This window comes from Scomber japonicus, chromosome 3 (genome assembly GCF_027409825.1).
Source record: "Scomber japonicus isolate fScoJap1 chromosome 3, fScoJap1.pri, whole genome shotgun sequence".
Taxonomy (NCBI): Eukaryota; Metazoa; Chordata; class Actinopteri; order Scombriformes; family Scombridae; genus Scomber; species Scomber japonicus.
Genome location: NC_070580.1, coordinates 36705599 through 36730030, shown reverse-complemented (window position 1 = coordinate 36730030; position 24432 = coordinate 36705599). Strand labels below are relative to the sequence as shown.

The window sequence follows — 24432 nt, the reverse complement described above, 5'->3', positions numbered from 1 at the left end:
CACACACACACACACACCCTGCCGTGGCGCTCACATTCAACTGACAGACGAGAAACAATCACAGTAGGCACCGTGCGAGTGTGAGCAAGTGTGTGAGAGAGAGATTTTCTGAACATTTGTGACAAATGCGTCCCTGGCGGCTAGGAGCTGTTGTTGTGTTGCTGCCTGGATGGAGACGGAGAGGGCCGTAAATGGAGGAAGATGGAAGGGTGTGTGTGTGTGTGTGTGTGTGTGTGTGTGTGTGTGTGTGTGTGTGTGTGTGTGTGTGTGTGTGTGTGTGTGTGTGTGTGTGTATGAGATACACCAATTCCTAGAAAAAGAGGTTTGTATATTTACAGGAGCTGTCACATTTATACACAGGTTTGTTTTCAGTAGTGGAGTGTGGGGGAGACACAGTGGAGTAAAATAGATATGTGTTATATATAATTCCCTGAATTTATATATTTTAAAAGCTGTCCGCAGTTGTTAATACACTTTAGACATTTAGTGCAATCTTAGTGCTAATTTATGCACAGAAAAGTTTGTGGTGTGCACATCAGCAGGTGTTGGACCAAATAACAAATGAGTTAAAGCAAGAAAAAAGTCAGCACACTGCAGCTCCCAATGCAGGTAGATTTAATAGAACATACTACAATAAATAATAAATTTAATACTACACTATCCTACGTTTAAGTGTACTTACAAAAATGAAAAACCTTTAGAAATTCAACCTGAAACAGTAAGTGAAGGAGACAGGGGAGACACATCCCCTGTGGCCTTTCCATACACTGTTGACTTTATCCATGTTGTACTGGAGCTCATTCACATTCATTTGTGTGTTCAAATATAATTTTGCCTTCAGAGGAAGAGGAAGGGAAACCCCCGGGTTTATGCTAGTTGATAAATTTGATCACGTCAGAGATTGTCTCCACATGGTCTCCTCCTGCTTTGTCTCATTCTTCTAATCGAGTTGTGAAAGTAGAGTGCAGAAAAGACGGGAATGAATTTCATTACCAAACATCTCCAAATCTGCCTCTTCATTCCCCGACCTCCGCCGGCGAGGGAATCCTCCCCGAGAACACCATGCTCACTCCTTTTTTCATTTTCCATGCAAATATAAAACAACACATCAGCAGACGTAGGGCTCTCCAGGTGACAACGCAGAGTGATTTCATCCATTAATCACCCGCTAATCAATGCTGCAGTCTGTGTTGACCTTGATTTGTCCTGTGGGATCTTAATACTGTACGTGATGTTTGTAAGAACAGGAAGAAGTCAGCACCTTTTCTGTCGCCTCTCACAGAAGATCTGACGATTAAATAAGAGTTTGATATCCTGACAGACGAGGCCGAGGTCTGAACATCAGTATGTTTAAAAAGCATCAGACTTAAGTTCATATTAACAAGATTTGAGGTACTTCTATTATACCTGAGTGAAATAATCTTTTCTTTTCAGATTTTACATACAAATCATATGATGGGCTTTATAATTATGATTACATTTACACATAAATGTTGTATTAATTATCCAGTAATAGAATACATAGAAACACAGGTGCCATTTTTCTGCATTGTGGGTGCTTTTATTGTACTTTCAATACCTAGCAATTCTTTTACATAATAATTAATATTTCAACCTAAATGAGATTTTCAATGCTGAAATCATTCTTATATTGCAATATTTCTACTTTTATCTAAGTAAAGAATCTTAATACTGAAACCAACATGTGTTTGAAAAGAGAGCTCCATCACACTCCTTTTCTTTGATCAGGTATTTCCTGACCTAGATCATAACTTTGTAAATGTTTGAGTATTTTTCTGTACAGCTGCTTGTGTTAAAACTCCACTGTACCAGTGTGTTATTGCTCTTCTGTAACATTTAAAGGGATAAAAATCGATATAGCAGAACCAGAGATATCATCTTGTTCTTAACGTAAAGGATGCAGGAAAATATTATGTATGTTTATTTGTCCTGAACTGTTATGGGTCAGTGCATGCAGTCCTATGAAGAATACACTCAAACAATAACTGTCAAATTAGTTTAATAATCCACTTACTCCAATGTGTGGAGCATTTTGGCAGCACACCAGTTAGCTGTGGCTGCAGCTCGTGTGTGTATAGCTGGCTTTGCAAAGCTAGCTTGGATAACTTGTCACTGCTGTCAGAATAACCCATAAATCTGCAACACTGTTATTAAAATATATTTCCATTTGAAATTAAGAAAATGTTATTTTCTAGCTTTCTTTTTCATACTGGTCCAAACTGTGATACCAAAGCCGAGGTACACATCGAACCATGAACCCCTAATTGAGACCCTTTAAAGATGAGAGTCACTTCCCTCCAGGTGCTGCTTTTTTTGTTTGTCTGACATTAATGCAGAAAAAGTTGAGAAATATTCAGTTTGGAGCTCAGTTGAGTTTGTTTGTGCACAGTTGACGATGTAAATAAAGGTTTACATATACTCAATGAAGCCTGCAAACTAGTTTTAACACCTTGAGATAGTTCCACAAACTTGTAGTAGAGAAAATATTCCCTATGCTAAAGAGTCCACTTATCAGGACACACACACACACACACACACACACACACACACACACACACACACACACACACACACACACACACACACACACACACAGTTTGGATGGCAGAACTGCCCGGCGGGTTGCACCCGTTGCACTCAAGCTGAGAGACGGTAAATAGTTTAGCAGGGAGGAGATAAGGTCTATTTTTATCACAGCAGACAGACGGAGACACACTGGCAGGCTGACGCACAGGTTGAAGCATCAGAGAGAGACGGACACACAGAGACAGACAGACAGCCAATCAGGTGGACAGCTGGATTAGGTCCTGTTTCAAACCTCTGTGCTGGAGGTTTTTTAGTTTATGAGCCAAAAAATAAATTTAAAAAATGGTGTAACCACAAAAGAATGATAAATATTAAATATTTTATCCATATAGACATTCTTGCCATAATCCACAAAAAAGAATACGTTTATTTCTTTTAATTTATTATTTATTGGACGTCAGATAGCATGACAGCTGATGTGGGGGCAGGATTAGATGTAATAAGAATATACACAATAATAATAATAATAATAATACTAATAATAACAATAATTGGGATTTACAGGAGATTTGTGTTTATTTTGTTATCAGTAGATTTGTGAAAAATAATGAAAAGTTTTGACATAAATTATGAAAGTCAATTTTAATCAGAGGGTCAAATATATTTAATGTCCCATAAAACCATGAAAATGTTCATGCTTCTGTAGATCATGAAAATGCAGCTTCGAGGTGGATTCATAATAAGTGCAAAGAACATGGTGTGCTTGTGTGAGCGAGGCGAGGCGGAGAGGGGAACAGAATAAAGAGGTAAATTGAAAGCAGAAGTTATTAAATCGAGAACACAAATTAGTTTGTTTTTCCAGAGATTTTCATCTGGACACATTTTCCAACCCTCTCTGCTACATGATTTACAGACGCACTCCAAGACCTCTTTATATAAATATAATATAACTGACTTTAAAATGCATTCAGAGACGCTCTCAGAAAAGATGCTTATCTGGAAACGAGGCAGAGGTCTTCAGTTTTTCAGCCTAGACCTTTAACTGCAGACACAAACATCATCATTAATAACTCATAAATCATGATGATTGAAATGATTAATTAATGTTTGGTTTGTCAGGGAGCGAGCAGTAAAGGCTCAAGAACACAAGAAAAAAAGTGATTTATTTACAACTTAATTTCAAATTAATACAATTATAGAAGAGAAACAGAAATAGGTGAACTCAATAAAAGGTCCCCTGGTGGTTTATCTGTGCACTACATGTATCTGATTGTATACGTCAGGTTTTTACACTGATGATGTAAAGCTCTCTAAAACTCATGGATCACATATGATTCACCAGGTTAAAGAAAAGTATTAAACTTTGGTGTTGACATGTGGTGTGGACTCTTCGCTTTAAGTGTTACTGGATGATCCATGTATTTTAAAAACGTATTATTAAACATTATTATTTGGTAGTTTGGTGTAGTCGGGTTAGTTGTTGTGTCATTTTAAAGTGAAGTGGATTCATAAGGTGCTAAAATATTGTTCTCCAGTGTTGAAGTATTCATCCACCCCGACCTCCTCCATCAACCAGCTGAGCACAGGAAGAAAAAGGGGACCGTTGACCCTTAAATTAAAGACAGATTCTGCTCCAGGCACAAGAAAATTAAGATTGAAGATAAAATTGTGACACAGACACTGTTCACCACCTTCTCTGCCTCCGTCCATGCAGCGCTCGCACCGGACTGATGATCATTTTCTGCTCTGTGGGCGTGAAAATTCATTTTGTGAGGTCAGCAAAAAGCAAAATAAAAAGAGCACAAGGTATAGATTTTGCAATGAGCTTGTTTTATTTTTATGATGTGTTTTATTAGATTTTTCTTTCCCTCTTGTCTTCAGAGGCCTGCGGAGGCTTTCTGAAGCTGCATCCCACAAACTGAAACACTGAAAACTGGTTGCATCAGTGGAGCTTAAATCAGCTTTTATACTTCTGTTGTACTGTGCTGTCCATGGCTTTATTATCATCTGTATTATTAAGGCATCTTCTTCTCAGCCTCATTATTTCTATTATTTTACTGGTTTTTACTGATTTGCTGCAGCAGTAACAGACATTATAGTGGCTGCTTCCACTGAGTTATGATGTTCATACTACATGTGACAAAGCTACAAAGCAGCCAAGTGTGACCAGTGACCCTTTAATGTATAAAACGCAACGTTGGACTGTGCTCTTCTTGCTCAGGTTATTGATCAGTGAAACCTTGACCGAGGATGTATTGATATTTCAGTTCAGATCATTTGAATTATTGGTTCTGATCAATAACGAAACACAAAATAGTAATGACAGCAAACTGTAGATAAACAACACAATAATAACCAGATAAGATGTGTAGGCAAGTAAGGAACTTTTCAAGTCCTACTCTATACATCAACATCCTGATGACATAATCTGCTCATTTTTGTCTACCATCGCTTCCTTCCTCATCTTCTCTGAATAGTTGTGTTTCTCAGAGTTTTTGTCACTGAAAGTGTTTCAGCTATGAGAACCAATTTTGTTCAAGTCAGAGAAGAATATTAATTAAACATGTTCACATATGGAGGTTTTATTCTTGCCAGTGATTTATGTTCCTTCCACATGTTGTGTCAATGGCATGTGGGCGTGTGGGTGTGTGTGGGTCTTAGTGTTTGTGTGTGTTCAGAGCTTTGATGGCACCATAGTAATTGTTGTATAATAGCAGCTGGTGAATTATTTAATTCAAACTGCTTCCTCCAAGCCAGCAGCTGGCCCACTCATCAACACACACACACACACACACACACACACACACACACACACACACACACACACACACACACACACACACACACCATAAGTGTACATCTAGGGGTGAAAGTACACACACATACAGTATGCACAGGGATGCACTTACACACATAAACATACTGACTAATGCAGTGTTGAGATCCTCAGAGACTTCATTGCAGAGTGCTGTGTGTGCATGAGAGAGAGAGAGTGTGTGTGTGTGTGTGTGTGTGTGTGTGTGCATGAGAGAGTGTGTGTGTGTGTGTGTGAGAGAGAGTAATGCAGTGCACAGTCACACATTTAATAGATCAGAGGTTCTTGAGCCTCCAGTTCAGCAGTTTTGGGAACTTTTCTGTTGCATTGCAACGATTATTTGTTGAAGGAGTTTCCAAAAATTACACATTAAAGGAGACATATTCTGCTTTTAGTAGTTTTAGTTATTTATATCCTGTTCTGATGTCAGATGTTAAACGTGGTCAAAGCTGCAAAACTTGAAGCTTCTCTGAACGCTCATTTGTGACGTTTTTTGTCTCTTCGCACTCTACTATACATGGCCATCCACTCTGTGGCTCTACAGAGCTTTATAGTGAGGTTCAGCTCATTGTTTTGCTGTCCGGCTGCAACTTTACTGTTCTGGTTCACTCTCAGTGCTCTCATAGTGTCGTTCTCAGAGAAAATGCTGTAGAAAAAAAAAAGCCTCTGTACTCTACCTGCTCAGCACCAAGCAGCAAACAGACACAGTTATCTTTAGACTAGCTGGTGAACATAGTGGAGCATTTAGCAGCTAAAGAGTCAGATATTTCTCTCAGGAGCTTGTAAAGAATAAAAACAGAGCTAAAACAGAATGAATATTGGACTTACATTCAGCAGGTGAGTAGAAACATGACTCCAAATGAATTTTAATGTTGATCAGTAACTGCTGGATATGGAAATAAGCAACATATCAGCTTATCAGTGCTAGTGGACAAAAATCAGTTAAAAACGTTACCAAATATTCATGATCATTAAATATAATTTGATGTCCTCCTGCAGATAATTAGAAGGGGTTGTGTGTAAAGTGTGTGTGTGATTGTGTTGTGAGTCTGTTTCTCTCTCTGGGGGGAAGTGACAGACTGAATCCCTCAGCGCTGGTAACCTCCCTGCGTCCGTCATGGTAGTTAGGCAGACGTTCATATTGTAGCTGAGTGCTGGCTGATGGGTCTGGACTGGCTGGGAGAGGCTGGCACACACTTTGAAATATTAATGACCTACTGTAGAGAAGGGCTCAACCTCCCCCCTTCGTTATCGCTCTCTCCTCTCCCTCTCAACCTCTCCATCGCTCTGCTGCTCTTTTAACTTCCCTTCTTTTTCATTTTCCTCTCTTCTTTCCTCCTCTCTCTCTCTCTCTCTCACTCTCAGGAGAGTTGTGACATTGTGTTATGTCACATTAAAGAGACAGGCGCTCTGCAAAGTGAAAAATACGACATAATAGGAATCATCCGAGGAAACTTGTGGATTCGGCATCGATTTTTGGATCAGTGTGAATCAAATTTTCTGTGATTCGGGAGGGAAAGCTCTTTCCTCATCCTTTCATCTCTTTCTTTATCTTACTTTGTCTCCATCAGTTTCGATTAATCTCTTTGTGTCCTCTCTCTTCTTCAGTTTCCTTTCTTTCTCTCTTTCTGCTTTCCCACATCAAAGGAAAATTCCTGTGCGGGAAGAAACATAATTTAGAATTGCTTCCTCTGTTGTGTGGAAATTGCTGGTTACTGAAATAAGATCATGTCTTCTTTTTCCGTGTCATTAATGCATCACATTAGTGCGTAAACCTGCATCCAGTTCATAAAATCTGTGGTTGTAAACGCTCACTCTGACACACAGCCAGAGATGTGTTCTGTGCAGGGCTGCAACTAATGATTATTTCAATTATTGATTAACTGATTAGCTGTTCGGTCCATAAAATGTCAGAAAATGTCGAAAAATGTCAATCGCTCTTTTCCAAAGTCTGAGATGCAACCTTAAATGTCATATTTTGCCCAGACCAGCAGTCCACGACTGACATTTATTCAGTTCTCTGTCAAAGAGGACTAAACAAACCATTTTTTTCCTAAAAAAATACTCAAAACATTTAATCAGTTATCAAAATAGTTGATGATTAACATTTTCATTTTGGTGATGAAAAACATCTTTTTCTGACCTTATCTAAGTAATAAGAGTCTCAGATCTGTAATTTGTGTCATAATTTGTGTGAACAGACTGAATGCAGCTTCTATCTTTCTACTTTTGATCCTATAAATGCTCAAAATATGATCATTTAGTTTTTTGAAACAAATGCTTCAGCCCACACCTTTTCGGTCAGAAACGGCTTTATGTATTAATTTATTTCCTTCTGGTTTGTCACTGTTTCTAATGGTGATGAAGAAAATGAGGTCATGATTATTTACTGTACGTACACATGTGTATTCAAGTTTAATGATTAAAATAAACTAAACTAAAAGTCTGATCATCCAAATATTGATTTCAGTGAGAGCACTCAAAGTCTAAATTAAATACTCACTACCATTTGTATAACACAAGTTATAACTCACATTTCATTTTTATTTTCGTACATATAAAATTAGTCGCTTTGCTGATTAGTCATCTAATCGTTCAGTTGGATCTTTTCGTGGAGTCATTAGTCATTTGTGGAAAATAACATCACTGAAATATTCAAACATTTTTGGTCTTTAATCTTTTATGAGATCCTTCTGCATGGCTGTGTGGTTCATTTGTGGTGGGATGATAATACTGGAGGAGCCATTTCACATGTTTTCAGTGAAATGAACTAATCTATTAGTCAAAGAAGTCTTACTCCCATTAGTGGAGCTCATTACTTCTAGTTTATTATTCAGCATCACTGACATACAGTATGTTAGACTTTAAAAAATGTGTTTTCTGCACTTTTATTCAGTAATTAAACTTGGATTTTGAGATTTTATTAGAGAGTTGCAGCTGATTCTTTATTTATCGTAACCTTTAACCTTTCTGTTCCCTCTCTGTCAGACGTGGCTGAAGAACTACGGCTATCTACTGCCTCACGACGTCCGCACGTCAGACCTGCGGCAGGAGAAAGCCATGCAGTCCGCTGTGGCCGCCATGCAGCGCTTCTACGGCATCCCAGTGACGGGAATACTGGACGAGACGACTATAGAGTGAGTCACTGGGGAAGGAGACGACTGTGTTTGAGAGATAAAAGCCAAAGATAGCTGATATAATCTCACAAATGTTCAGAAGGGGAATTAACTAATACTCCAGCATAAAGCAGAGATTCCAGTGTACTAACTCTGTATATCTATGTGGGCTTTAATGTCAACAGATGAGTCATTGTTTGTGAAATTTAGGGCATTTTCAAACAGTCTGATCAAGAATGGGCTTGTCACATTCTGCCTGGACTTTCTATTTGTGTTTTGGTTCCTGTTCATTTTGAAATACTGTATTCTTGTGTTTGTGTTAGCTTTACTTCCTGTGGTTTCCAACCTTAGTTGATTGACCTGCACCGTCTACTTCTATATGTATTGTAAACATATTCAGATGTATTTCAGGAGAAATTCACTGTTTTAAAACAGTTAAAATTTAGATGTAGGCTGCCTTTTAGTATTTGACTTACATAATTTCAAAATAAAATCAGCCAACATAGCTGCAGACTGACGTTTAGATAACGATTGAATCAATGTCAATTCAGCAATTGTTTCAACACTGAATAAAATAAAACATAGTTGAAATTTACTGTTTAGATGACCGTTGAATCAATGTTGAATTAGCGTCAGTCTTGGTTGAAAATCATTGAATCATTGTTTCGAGGTCAAACATAAGGAGCACTTTGAATTTAGTTTCAACATTGGAGATCAATATAGATTCAATGCTTCTGCCTGACAGTATTTCAACTTTGATTCAATCTCATTTTGCTATCTGAGCAGTGATTTAATTTATATATTTGAAGTTTTTTTTTTTTTAACACTACAGTGCATGTATGCAATATAAGCATACATGCACTACTATTTTTAAATATGTTTCCCGCTCCTTTTGACCTTTGCACCGGCAGTAAAACCCCGCTCAATCAAACTGCGCATCATCGATTTAACGGTAACAGGAGAGCCCGATCCAAGACACTTTACTGGTAAGTAATTCCTATTTAAGTATATTTCCTCAGAAAAATGTGCTTTTTCATTGAGCTATAATATGATCTGGTGTTATATGGTTGCTGTTGTGGTCTTTTCTACTCTGAACATACAGTAACGTTAATGAGGCTAGTTTAGCTTGGATTAGCCGGGTCTTAGATAGCTAGTTACTGTTTCAATTTCTGCCCAGCAACAGCCGAGTGTCGACCAATCAGCGACGCCCTGCATCTCGTCACACAGATCAGAGCGGCAGTTAGTTTCTGACAGTTAAACGCAGAGCAGCAAGGTGGTAAGTGACTAAAATAAATATTAAGGCTTCATTCTATAGTAAAATGTCACCGGCAGTAATGCCTATTTTTTTCTGTGTGAACGTTATATGGGCTGTCAGGTTTGTGTGAGCGGAGCGAGTAGTCGTTATTTCAGGTAGCACAGTACTCGTTTAGCTTGGATTAGCCGGGTGTTCGTGTAGCTAGTTACTGCCTCGATTTCTGCCCAGCAACAGCTGAGTCATTGGCTTAGTGTTGACCAATCAGCGACGTCCTGCACTGCACCGCGTCACACACACAGGTCAGAGCGGCAGTTAGTTTGACAGTTAAACGCAGAGCAGCACGGTGTTAAGTAACTAAAATAAATATTAACGCTTTATACGACAGAAAAAACATCAACATTACTGCTGGTGACATTTTTACCGAGTGAACATTATATGGGCTGTCAGGTTTATGTGAGCGGAGCGAGGAGAAGACTTGTTATTTCAGAGGTAGCACAGACATTTGGCTAACGGTAGCTAACGGTAATGTTGACTGCGTTTAGCTGAGAAGTAGTTGAGCGAGTAGAAGTTATTTCAGGTAGCACAGTGCTCAGAACATACAGTAACGTTAATGAGGCTAGTATAGCTTGGATTAGCTGGGTCTTGGTTTAGCTAGTTACTGCCTTGATTTCTGCCCAGCAACTGCTGAGTCATTGGCTGAGTGTCGACCAATCAGCGACGCCCTGCACCGCGTCACACACACAGTTAAGAGCGGCAGTTAGTTTGATAGTTAAACGCAGAGCAGCAGGATGGTAAGTAACTAAAATAAATATCAACGCTTTATTCGACGGTAAAAATGTCACCAGCAGAAATGTTGATGTTTCTCTGAGTGAACATTATATGGGCTGTCAGGTTTAGGTGAGCAGAGCGAGGAGAAGACGTGTTATTTCAGAGGTAGCACAGACATTTGGCTAACGGTAGCTAACGGTCAGCTGAGAAGTAGATGAACGTTAGTCAAAGCAGGGTTCACACGTCCATGAAATTTCTGGAAAAGTTATGAAATTAAAAAAACTGTTTTTTTACCATGACAGAAATCAGTAGATTAATTTAATATGAATACAGTAATCATCAATTTCTATATTTAATTTTTTATTGTCTTCTAATATGTGATCTGGGGCCAAATGGTGACTCTGGGATGTAATTATAAAATGCACCCATCATTTAACGTTAATGAGGCTAGTTTAGCTTGGCTTTGCTGGGTCTTGGATCAGCCAGTTACTGCCTTGATTTCTGCCCAGCAACAGCTGAGTCATTGGCCGAATGTCGACCAATCAGCGAAGCCCACACATACACAGAGTAGAACTCTGTGTGTGTGTGTGGGCGTTGCTGATCAGAGTGGCAGTTTCTGACAGTTAAACTAGCAGCAGCATGGTGGTAAGTAACTAAAATAAATATTAACGCTTTATTCAATAGTAAAAATGTCACCAGCAGTAATGTCTTTTTTTTCTGAGTCAACATTATATGGGCCAACTTAATTTGGCCAACAGTAGCTACCAGTAATGATGAGTGCATTTAGCTGAGAAGTAGATAAACATTAGTCAAAGACGCAGACAATGACCGCTGGTGTTTCAGCACAACTCAAAACATTTTCTGACTAGACCAGTAATGGATTTACAGTTAAGGTTTTCAATGTACATTCAGTTAATAGTATCTAAGACGGCCACCGCCATGTCACGTGTCCTCCTTTCACCTCCATGAATGTTTGACACTGCATCACTTACCACTGTGCTGCTCTAACTAAACTAAATGAGCTCTGAACTTTATAGAACTTTCCAAAGTGTGTTTGTGTGTTTGTGTGTGTGTGTGTGTGTGTGTGTGTGTGTGTGTTTGTGTGCAGGGTGTCACTGATTGGTTGACGCTTGGCCAATGACTCAGCTATTGTTGGGCAGAAATGTATTATGTGGCTTAAAATGAAATTTAAGATGAAACTTATGGTTCCCGGTTAGCAGGTTAGGCAGTTGCATAGGGTGTCTCATATTCTTTTATGAATGCATGATAAGTTGTATTTTGTGCTATGTTTTTATCATATAAATGTAATTTAAAAAATCGTAATTGTAAAAATATTCTTTGCAAATGTATTTATCTGATGTTTGTGTAAAGTATTCTTAGTCATCATCTGTACCCCTGTTTTATGTGGTTTCAGACCCTCAGACAGTGGTTTCTCAGTATCAGCTCTTCCTGTGCTGGACCACACATTCTCCCTGAGAGGAAAGGATACTAGTGAAGGTGCCTTGTTCAAGATCAAGGATGGAGGTTCAGGAACGAGGGAGGCAAGTTTTTCATAATTTTCAGTTAAACTACTGAATAGTGTTAATCCAAAAAATCAGCGATAAATGTTTATTAATCCATGGTGTGAGTTGACAGTAAGCATATTATAGACTATTCCTCTCATTGTTTCACTCCTGTCTTCTCACAATCACAACCATGTAATGGTTAACCTTTTTGAAACTAGTTTTAAGTGAATATGATTTGTTTCCATGCAGACTACAGACATCTCTGCACATCAGAAAAGTGTAGCAGTAAAGGGTCTCAACCTCAACCTTTTAGAAACAATGCCAGTGGTGCAGATCTATCAGGTAAGCTGATTTGGACAGTATGGACATGTTTTTAAGCAAGTCTGATATAACGGCTGTTTTTAAATCTTAGACTCTGACCATTCTTTTGCATGCAGGTCCTGAGTGTGTTGAAATGATTTGTCTTGATAAAGTTTGTGCATAAATCTATCAAAATTATGGATGCCATATAAAACCATGAGTGGCTTTCTATGAAGCTCCCTTTAGAGTTACAGAGGTATTTTTTTCACATTATGGACTGGTTACACAGAAGCCATTTTGACTCGACACAGCAGGAAAAATACTGGGGGACTTAATAACAGTGATAGTTCAGTTCCATGAAGTTCCATTAACATTAACAGTAGAGTTGTTCTGATTCCGATACCAGTATCGGAAATGCCTCTGATACTGCCGAAAATGCTGGCATCGGTATCTGCGAGTACTGGAGTCCAGGCACCGATCCCATACCACGTAATTTATTAGAAATAGGAATCTATTTATTGGTTAGCTCCGTTAGCTCTGACACACTTCTTCTTCGCTGCTCTTAAAACAGTTGCGCTATGCTGCCATCGGCACCTGCTGTTTTAGAAGGGTGAAGAAGAATTGATCACCTGACACCTGTAACAAGGAGCTAACGTTAGCGCATCATGTCAGTGGTTTGGCAGTACTTCACAGTGGATGTTCCCACCAGTAAGACGGCGACATGCAACATATGCAAAGAAGCAATTTCGAGGGGTGGCACGAGTGTTGCAAATTTCAACACCAGCAACTTAATCAAACATTTGAAGATGCATTGCGCTAAAGTGCATGACAAATTTACCAAAGATAAGGGGAAAAAGAAGGACAAACTGGAGCAGCAAACTCTAGAAACTGCCTTTTTTATTTTACAATATTATGGCTGCACTTTAAAGTAGCTGTATGTAACAAATATATTCCAAGTAATCATAAAATTGCCCTAAATATCACCAGACATTAAGGAATCATGTTAATTTCAAACACTGATATCACTGACAGTAGTAGTCCAGCCAGAATATTCACATTTGAAAAGTTCAGTTGCAAGTAATGTTTATGTTGTCATTCTGTGTTTTGAGTTGCTCCGTCAGAGATCGGCTACAAGACGATGTTGTGTTAACTGTGGTGGAGTGAGGTAGAGAAGATGAAGAGGGAGGGAGCAGTGAGTGAGGTAGAGAAGATGAAGAGGGAGGGAGCGGTGAGTGAGGTAGAGAAGATGAAGAGGGAGGGAGCAGTGAGTGAGGTAGAGAAGATGAAGAGGGAGGGAGCGGTGAGTGAGGTAGAGAAGATGAAGAGGGAGGGAGCAGTGAGTGAGGTAGAGAGGATGAAGAGGGAGGGAGCAGTGAGTGAGGTAAAGATGAAGAGGGAGGGAGCGGTGAGTGAGGTAGAGAGGATGAAGAGGGAGGGAGCAGTGAGTGAGGTAGAGAGGATGAAGAGGGAGGGAGCAGTGAGTGAGGTAGAGAGGATGAAGAGGGAGGGAGCGGTGAGTGAGGTAGAGAGGATGAAGAGGGAGGGAGCGGTGAGTGAGGTAGAGAGGATGAAAAGGGAGGGAGCAGTGAGTGAGGTAGGGAAGATGAAGAGGGAGGGAGCGGTGAGTGAGGTAGAGAGGATGAAGAGGGAGGGAGTTGTGACAGTAAGAAGCCGGTGAATCAGATCAATAACACGTTATTTTCTGATTGTTTCACAGCGGTTACGTTCAACAATTACTAATAATAACATACACATTAGCCGGTAAACTTAACCCAGACATCCCAACTCTCCCAGAAGCTCCGGGAGTCTCCCACATATTGATAGCGTCTCCATGACGCCCGCAGATGAGACGTAATCTCCCAGAGTCTGGAGTGAACAAGCAACAGCGCGCGTATGTGTGTGTGACTATAAATGCAGTGCGTGTGAGAGCAAAGCGTCCTTATAACTCAGATTAGACTGATCGCACCCCCCCACCCTTCCTGCCCACGTCCCTGGACAGACACCTAGTGTAACTAGTGTAACTAATTTTTGCTAATTTACTAAAAATCAAAAAAGGAAATATTTTTTTTCTTGACATATCTGCTATCATTTCTGAAAATGTTTACTCTTTCATTATGGGTAATTTAGTGGATATTGATGGAAAAGATTTTATTCATTTAAGTACATTTTTACAACACTATAAAGTGTGCAACAAGTGAAAGTCTAAATACTTGTGTGGCAAGCTTTTGAGATATTTTCTGAAACGTATCTTACATTGTTGATCCACATTTGTAACATTTTCATTGTTTTCTTCAACCAGCGGGGTGCTAATGCAGCCCTGCCAACCTGTACGCATTTTATGTAACAGGCACACATTTTGACATCAAATTACACCGGTAAAAGTACGCAAAAAGCTTGACAATGCTCTGTGATATCCAGAAATACGTGACAAGGGCACAAACTGTTAACACAAAATTCCACCACAGAAACAATACCAATGTAAAGTCAATGAGGATCCTATTTCATGGTGGACACATGGATTCCTTGGTTCAACGTCACGCAGTAGGCAGTGACTAAGAGTCTTTCATTTTATTATTATTTTTACTTGGGATTTCACTACATTCATTGTAGTTCATTACATACAATTTTTGTTGTCTGGAAAACATTACATTGTGTGTGACATTACTGTCATCTTGGTGTAATGAAGTAGTAATAGTTATTACCGCTGGATATTTCATTTACGTTATTGAAAAGGCCGTTAGATAGACTTATTATAAGAAATCGCATCAATACAAGTGCATCATCATCAACTGTGCTAAATACTTTCTTCTAATTGTTCTCGTGGTCAGACCAGATAATCTGCTGCTCGAATGCTGGTTGCTAAAGACACAACTCTGTATCATTGTGGGCTCATGACACCTTTTAACTTACTTAGTTTACATTTTACTTTATACAGAGTCACTTTTACTTTATAATGAGTAGGCTTTCTGCCGATCTGATCAGCTATATCGGATCGGCCGATTTTGCTTTTTATGCAATTTGTGAGATCGGCTGTAATGTCTTAATTTGCCGATCCGATCAATATCGTCATTGTCGTGTTGAACCTTTTTGCAGATGCTCCCGTTGCATAGATTGCAGATGGCTTGTCTTTTATCTGTTTCATTTACTCCGAAGAAGTTACACACCACCGACATGTTTGTTTGAATCAGACAGCTAGTTTTGAGTCCTGTCACGACAGACAATAAAGTTTTTTGAATCTTGAATCATTAGCTGTCGGATTCAAACAAACATGTGGGTGGTGTGAGACTTATTTGGAGTAAATGAGACGGATAAATCACAAGCTATTTGCAATCTGTGCAACACTAAAGTACCTTGTGGGGGAGCATCTGCAAAATGTTTCAACACCACAAATTTAATCAGGCACCTGGATAAGGAAGCCGAGTTTAAGAAACGTAACGTCAACAAAGAAAAACAAACACTGAAACGGATGCTAAAGCCTTTAGACAGTACCCGTCCGTATAGCCATGACAGTGAGAAGGCAAGGGGTGGCACAAGGAAACTCATGGAGTTTACCGTGCTGGCCGACCTGCCATTTAATATTGTGGAGAACCTGGCATTGCAATGTTTGCTGGCATACCTTGATCCACGCTACCTTGATTGTTAAGCATTGGCAAAAATGCTTGAGAATACTTTTGTTTATACTCAGTAAACAATAAATTAACAAGTTATTTAAATACACATATTGCTCCCTCACTTGATCGGATTGGTGATCGGTTTATTTAAACTCACTGATCGGTGATCGGCCCCAAAAATCCTGATCGTGTAAAGCCTAATAATACATTGAGGCACTGTGTGTGTGTGTGTGTGTGTGTGTATATATATATATATATATATATATATATATTATATATTTCAGTTTGACTGTTCAGTTCAGTTGGATATTCAAAATATATAACATGTGCATGATCCAATTTTTTTTGTTGTTGCATAAAGTGGTACTGAAAGACTTTATCCAAGGTTGGCAGGTCTGCTGATGTGGAGCATCAGACGGATGACAGTTGGCCTTCTGGAGCTGCTGGAGAAGCAGACAAACCCTGGAACAGTGCAGTAGTTTTTTATTTTTCGGTTACCTTTTTAAAATTGCTGACCTGAACTAGATTGTTGTTATATTGTGTTCTTAGAGACAAACTTTTTTTAATGAGGGATGCTGTTGTAATTACAGTTTTGAAAAAATAAAAAAAATTTAAAATGAGAAACTTTTGTATTTAATTGTTGTGCAAATTGTGTTGGGACAACTTACTTTCAGAGAAAAACAATGAGTAGGAACAACTGTAAAGGGTTGAGCTAATTTAATATTTTGACTAGAAGAAAAGTTGGGCCAACTTGACACGAGAGAGAAATAATTATTTGACCCTCCAACACAATGGGTTGTGCTAACTTAATATTTTAGTTTGTACAGAAGTTGGACCAACTAGCTCTAAGAGAAGGGAATCAGTTGAGCGAACTTACATTTTTGAACTGGGCGCACATTGTGTCAACTAAATGGGAATATAAAAACTACACTTGGTCAACATTTGTTCTAAAAGTTGAGTAAACTCAGAAAAAGCTGTACGATTAAATACTTAATTTAAGTTGTGCCATCTTATTTATTTTTACAGTGTGTGTCCTGCCTGAAATTGACCCTTTCGGTTCCTCTTTTAAATTTTGCCAGTTTATGTCAAACTTAGTTCAGTTTCTTCGGAGTAAAGACATTTTTCTTCAGTCTCTGCGCTTTCCTCCATCCTCCAACGTGTGGAGGATTGTCCTTATTTCTTTTAAAGTTGTCATTATTGTGTAATAATAATATAACCCATGTGCCTTTAAAATTGTTTTTGTTTACATAAGGTTGTCTGTTGCAAGAAGTATTGCTGCTGTTTCCACCTTTTGTATTGCATATTGAACTTGATTGTCCTTATTGATTGATATTTTTTATGTCTTACATTGTTTTTATTTGTGGTCCAATATTCCACAGTATAAAAATATAGTGTATATTGTCATTGAGGACTAAAGAAACCAGAAAATATTCTCATTTAAGAAGCTGCAACCAGAGAATTTTAGAGTTTAGAGAGTTTTTTTTGTCTTTAGAAAATGTCTTCATCAATGTTGAGACACCCACATTCACTGTAAGGCTCCAGCCAGCCGCTATTCTCATTATAAATAGGCAAATTGATAGGTCTGACAACTGTTTAATATAAAATGTCAGAAAATAGTAAAAAATGCTGATCCTTACTTCCTGAAGCCCAAGTTCACATATTCAAATGAACTGCTCAGGAACTTGATTGTGGAGTGAGGCCGCTCTAAAGGGTCCTGTTCAGCCTGACTTACATGGTGGTTTTGTGTCCAGGTGGATGAGGAGGCCTCGCTGTGGCGTTCCAGATCATCCTCACACCAGCCGCCGGCAGAGGAATAAACGCTATGCCCTGACGGGACAGAAATGGAGAGATAAAAAGATCTCCTATAGGTAATCTATCCGTCTGTCTGTCTGTCTGTCTGTCTGTCTGTCTATCTATCTATCTGTCAACGTTTTCTCTTTTTCCCCCTTCCTTTCCCTCTTTTACATTCACTTTCCTCTCACTTTCCCCTCCTCCACTCTCTTCTCTCTCTAGGTCTGAACCTAGAGTGTCTTGAGTGTCTTGAGTTCGGTGTCTTGAGTGTCCCTCAAGACACCGAACACATCTTGACTCTTAGTCTTCCCTCTGCCCACTTTATTCTCTCTCCCTCTCTCTCTCTCTTTCTGTAGGTCTCCCATCCTTCTTTCTCTCCCACTCTATTCTCTAAAAAATCAAATGGCATGAATCAAATAGAAATACAACTACTGTACATGTATCTGAGTGGTTGTGCCCTATCAGCTCTTATAATACATCCATGGTAGGGATGTGTGTTTTATTACGACGCATTGAGCCAGTTTCAGGTCTGTATGAGTTGATTTTGATAGAAGTCAAGAGTCCATTGAGCATTGATGATTACAGATCCCCAAAACTGTTTAATGAATGACTCACCTGTCAGTCTTTGTTAGTTGGAAGTCAGTGTGAAGCCAAAGGGCTGCAATGGATTTTTTAAATGTGGTCTGAAGGGCAGGAACCAAATCACAGCTTAAATTTAACCATTGCACCAAAACTAAAGCACATTTTCAAAATGAGACAAAAAAAAATCTTTAAGATGTTTTTTGATGTCAGAATGAGATTTATCTTTTATAGTTTAGTAACTCTAATTAATTAAAATAATTTAGTGTTGCACTATTAAAGACAACTTAGTTCCTTCAATTTATTATATTACAGTGCAGTTAAGTTATTCCTGTTTTTTCTTGTTGCAAATATTAAATATTGAATCTGTAAACATCTTTCGGATTTGTATAATCTATAGCATGTACTAAATGTGACAAAATATGAAAATATGTCCAGTTTAATTGACATTAAAGAGTTATCCCACCTTCCTTACTTTCTCCCTCCCTCAGTTTCCTCCTTTCCTCTCTTCTATTTTTGTCTTTTTTTAAACAGTCTTGACTATTACAGTTTTGTGTTATGCAGGTTTTTAACAACTTGTTTTGCTACTCCTGATAAAGATTTTTCTCTCCTCCTTGGATCTTTTCTCTCCTCCTTTTCTTCCACACCGTCCTACTCAGAGCTTTGTAGGTCTGATGTAAATTACGCCGCTCCCACGAGACACTGAAGGCATCCCATCTCTTCTGCATTACAGCTTCCCACTCTGCAGCGTTACATAAAACCCATTGTGTGAGATCACAGTGCTATCTGGTTACCCCTTACTGTATTTGAGTCTCCTCGGCCCTACTCCTCATGTTTCACCTGCGATCAGCTCACATTCCTGCAGCCGATACTTCTGTGTTGTCTGCAGCCTGCAGCCGCTGTTCAAGCTGCATTACTGCAATCGTTTTTAACTTAATTCTGCTTCTTCTGATGGGCCGAACCGTCTCTAGAGCCAGCTCTGTCTCCTATGAATCACACCCAATATGTAACTAATTTGCAGTGGCTAATGTTTGTGAGAAGACATAATGCTGCCTAGATTACATTATTCACATTAGTACAGTTTGATAGTCTCGCTCTCAGTCAAATGTTAAGTACAAAACACATTATTTGGAGCCTTGAGAAAAAAGTTTGTATCAAATCTCATGCTTTAAGTCAAATGTGTTTTTAGATGCTGAAGCTTAACTAAGCGCTGTGCTGATAATCAGTATCAGACAACTCACTTTTAAACCTCTTTAAGTTCATTTTTAAAATTCCACCATTTGTATTAGAATAAGATAAGATAATCCTTAATTAGTCCTGGAAAAAGAACAATAAAGAAGTAAAAACAAGCAATATAAACAATAGGAAACAGTATGTTAAGAGTAATATTGGTGTAATGATAATATACTTGAGTTTGTTATTGATATTGCACACATTTTAGAAGTGAAACAGTATACTCCTGCACAGTAGTGCAGTTTAAAATAGTGCAGATGGTCAATTGCTAATGTTAAATCTAGTGCTGACAACAACATAAATCCATTAAAGTCCCCCTCTAGTCAAAAATGTTTTTTTCCTCTCTCTTTACAATCTGTATATCAGTGCAATATTGTCTATCTTTTGACTCTTAATTCAAAAGAGGAAAACCTGCCCCTAAATCCTTTAATGAGGAAAAATGGAAGAATAAAACAGAGGGATCTGAGTCATATCTTAAACCTGAGTTTACCTACGAGTAGGATTCTCATCACAAATGAGAAACTGTCTCTTCATATAAAGAAAATATACATGAAAACCAAATTTAATCTTCATGCTTCCATGTTTCTACAGTAGCCCGGAATAGACAAACTAAAAAGTGTCTCTAGAGATGACCTTTCATATTTTTCACAGCCAACATAGGTCCTCCTCCATGCTTGGAAGGAGAGGAAGAGGAGTAGATGCCACTAAATCTTACACACCGGACCTTTAATCTAGTTGTTGTAGTAAATACTGAAAAAAATGTCGTCTGACTGCTTGTTAAACCGTAATGTCTCCTCGTCTCCTTCTGCACGTGTTAAACACAGAGGATTAAACATGTAGCTGTGGAGTAATAAGTAATGTAAATAATATTTTAATGAGTAATATGTGATGTCCAATGCTCTTCAGGATACAGATGAGCTCAGTCAGGATGATTTTGCTCTCGGCTCTGCATTGCAGCGTCGGAGCAGCTGAAGTAACATGATGACTGAAGGCGATGCAAAAAGATGCATGTAGAGGAATTTTTAGGGCTGCTGGCAACTGTAAATTATCTCCCACTGCTACATGCTGGAGCTGCAGGATTATGCAACTGTATCTGTAAATGAACATTTCCATTGATGCCGCAGGGCAGGGAGGTGGATAAAAAATAAAAAAACACAGAAAGAGAAAGAGCAAAAGACAAAGGGAAGAGGAAAAAAAGACAAAACAGAAAGACAGAGAGATGCTGAACTTTTATGTTGCTGCTTTGGCAGCATTGTTCGTAACTTTCCTGCCAACAAAGCACATTTGATTGAAACTGACTTGAAAGAGGATGAGAGGCAGAAACAGAAAGAGAACATCTGCATCTAGAGCTGCTCTGCCTGACTGAAGGTCCTCTGTGGATAATGTGTATGTTCATGAAGTGATGTCGTTGTGATAAAGTTAAAGTATCAGATATTTTTTTTGCCTTGATAGCAGAACAGCTCTATAGAGCACTAGAATATCTCTCATCATCGTAAAAGAGGCCTTATTTCACACCTGGTTTGCAAATATTTGTAATATCAACTTAATCTTATCTGTTTACTTCTATTCATTCATTCTTCGTTCTTTTCTTTTATTTACATATAATATTGATTAGCGTTGGTTTGTAGGTTCATCACCACTTTGATTCTCACTCATTCTCACCTCATCAAAATATTCCTTTTAATTCTTTGAAAACATTTTGTTATTTAAATATTAAAACTGCTGTCTTTGCATATCCCACTAAAGTGCTAGACGTGTGTGCGTGCGTGCCATCTGTGTGTTTTGGCCACAGGTCATTTGGCCAGCTTCAGCGCCATAACGTTCCACACCATTTACTTAAATCGAACTGCTACCTAGCTGTCTGCCTGGCACACACACACACACACACACTTACATACACACTAATCATTGGGCTTCGGATTGGAAAGTTGGATTTTTAAATAAACTTTAAAGGAATTTGTATGCAGAGAGTGTCTGCTAAAAATGTCAGTAGAGTCCCACCAGTACTGGATTTTTGGGGCAGATGCTGATTTTAGGTTAGGAGTTAAAAAACAATCCAATAATGATTTATTGGCTGATTATCTTGTATGTGCAGATTATATACAGTACATTAACACATTTTTGCAATGATCCCTCAAATATGGTTATCAAACACCTCTTCATAATGATATAATGGAGGCTTGGCATTTTAGAATTTAAACATAAACTTTATTGTATAAATGACATCATAATACTGAAATACTAAGCTTCACTGAGAATCCAATAATTATAAATAGCTATAAATAAAACAAACACAGAACAAAAAACATGTATGCATATATCAAACTTAAATGAAGAATAAAATGAAATGCTGCCTATGTAACTTATGATACCAATATATCTGTGACAGTCCAATATCAGACAATTATGTCAGCTGACTGATAAATTGGTCTGATTCTATTGCTTGGTTTGATTGACAGCTGCCATCTAGTTGCTGTAGTAACAGCGAGGTGGAGCAGTGATGCAGTTCAGTTGACGTGAATGTGTCTCATTCAGAAGAGGAGGGGTGGATGGAGGTATTAACCCAATAGTGGACTTGCGTTGCGTTGTGTTTTTAGCTCTTTAGTTGATCGGGAAGAGTCAAAAGTTATTCTTACAAATGGCTTATAAATTACTTTCAAATATTAGTAAATTATTTATTAATCGTTAATAAAGCCATTTATAAATGCTTATAAATCATTTACAAAGGGTGACTTATCAGAGAGTTCCTGTTTTAAATTCCTCCTACCCAAAACGGTTATTTGATTCAAAAACACAATAAAACCTGTAGTGAAAACATGCTTGAATAGATTTTTCTCCTCTCAGTTCAAACCTCGCTTTATGTATCTCATGAAGAGTTGTTTACATTGCAATTCGGAGCACAGCCTGTCAGAAAAGGCTTAAATTCAGTTGTGCTTTACTTTAAGAGTCAGTGTGGCACTCTGAGATTAGCTGAGACAGCGCCGACTCTTTCCAACACAATACAACCTGTAAAGTAATTCCCTGTGACTCTACAACAGCCTCTCCATATTTCATGTTTAGCAGTCAACAAAACAGAAAACACAAAAGGCGAAAAGAATAATGTGATTGTTTAAATTGATTTGTATATCTCCTTTTAAGGACACTTTTCCTCTTAACATCTCATTTAGACTCTCTGTATCTTCCTTTTTTTCGTTATTCCAGTTGTGTTTTATATTTACTCCCATCACAGCTCACCAGTACATATCCGCTCCCAGCGTGAGACGGCCTGTAAAATACAGAAAGTGCACTACACATTTCCACTTCTTAGCCCCAGATGGATTTATTTATTCACATCAGGAAGCTGCTGTGCGCTTGTGTATAAAAGTTGCATTACGACAATCCTGTGATTTACTTCCATAATGTATTTTTCTACATGGGAACAAAGCATTTACCCCCCCTGCTGCTCTTGTCCGAGCTTTTCTTTTTTTCCACCCCCTCCAACTCCCTCTACCCCCCACCTCTCTGCCTCAGCCAATCACTCCATCTGTCCTCTCACACCCCTCTCCCTCCTCCTCCTCCTCCTCCTTGTATCTCTCTCTCGTATTCTCTGGCACGGTCAGAAAGTGATACCAGAGGTTTTAAAAGCTTCTCTTTTTTTTCTTCTTTTAAAAGATGCTAGATGAAAGTGTTCAGTGACAGTGAAGTGACAGATAAAACATGTAATGATATACCTTCACCCTCTCTCACAGCTGAATAGATATGGATGGCACGTCTCCTCTCCTGCAATTACTCTATAATGACCTTTCTGCCTCATTCGTCTCTTATTACTGCACATGCATCACCCGATGGAGGGAAAAGGTTTAACTGTGCTGCTGCTGCAACACTTTCTGAGTACCAAACCTAAAGAATTGGAATATACTGAATATATCTCTCTCTATATATAAAATGTTACTAAAAATGCAGGTTGGGACAGATTAATGATCACCGAAAATAAAATAAGTGGAGAAATCTGAATTTAACATCTGAGAATGGTTTGAAGCATCTGCTTTTATAATCTGCATTTAGTAAATTTGCCAGTAGTTTGGTATTTATGTGTATATTTGGGTTGTTAGTGTAATGTTTTAGGGATCCTGGTGGCTCACTGGTTAATTGGTTTAACTCCATTTCCAGGAAAGGAGTAACCTGAACTTTACTCCCTGTATTGTGTTGAATGGTCAAAGTAGCTGTAATCAATACATTTATATTAAGACGGCAGTTTCACTCATCAGTCAGTCCATCATTTTGGTTCATATTGAAATATAACAATTATTGGTCTTTAAAATGAACTCTAATAACTTCAGTTGTCCCATGACTTTTCATCTAGTGCCACCAGCAGGGCAAAATTTCACACACACAACAATAGTGTAAATATGTGTATACGGTTATGATACAATTCTAACAGTCTTTCTTGGAAAGGCGTTCATATCGTTGTTCTTGTTTGTATGTATGAAAAAAGTGACACAAATTGTTGTCTAACAAATCAAATAAGACAGTTTGAAGGAGGAGCTTTCCCAAATTCCAGCATCAGAAAGTTTCAGAGAGTTTCCAGAGCAGCTGCTTCTGTTGTTTAGTCTTCAATCTCGTTCACATTCTGTGTATATTTGTAACTAATGCTCTGTTATTTCTTTCTTGCAGCATTTCTAACTTCACCCCTAAAGTGGGAGAGAAGGACACCCAGAGAGCGATCCGACAAGCCTTCAATGTGTGGCAGACCGTCACTCCGCTCTCCTTCCAGGTCAGAGATGATTACATGTTACATACATTTGAGCTTCACATTATCAGGGCAGCAAATAACAATAACTTTCATTATCAATCGGCCAATTATTGTCGCTTTTACCATTTCTTAGAGGCCACAGTGTTGTCTTCAGTTGTTTTGTCTGACTAACAGTCAAAT

The 24432-nt window shown here is 38.5% G+C and overlaps 1 protein-coding gene across 1 annotated transcript in view; it reads left to right on the top strand.

The window, feature by feature from the left end:
• Positions 1-24432, top strand: part of mmp24 (matrix metallopeptidase 24) — a 69142-nt gene that overhangs the window by 14470 nt on the left and 30240 nt on the right. Inside the window, exons 2-4 of the mRNA XM_053315840.1 lie at positions 8351-8499; positions 17669-17785; positions 24174-24273. Of these exons, the coding sequence (XP_053171815.1) occupies positions 8423-8499; positions 17669-17785; positions 24174-24273 (294 nt within the window). The 5' untranslated portion in view covers positions 8351-8422. The remainder of the gene's footprint in view (positions 1-8350; positions 8500-17668; positions 17786-24173; positions 24274-24432) is intronic.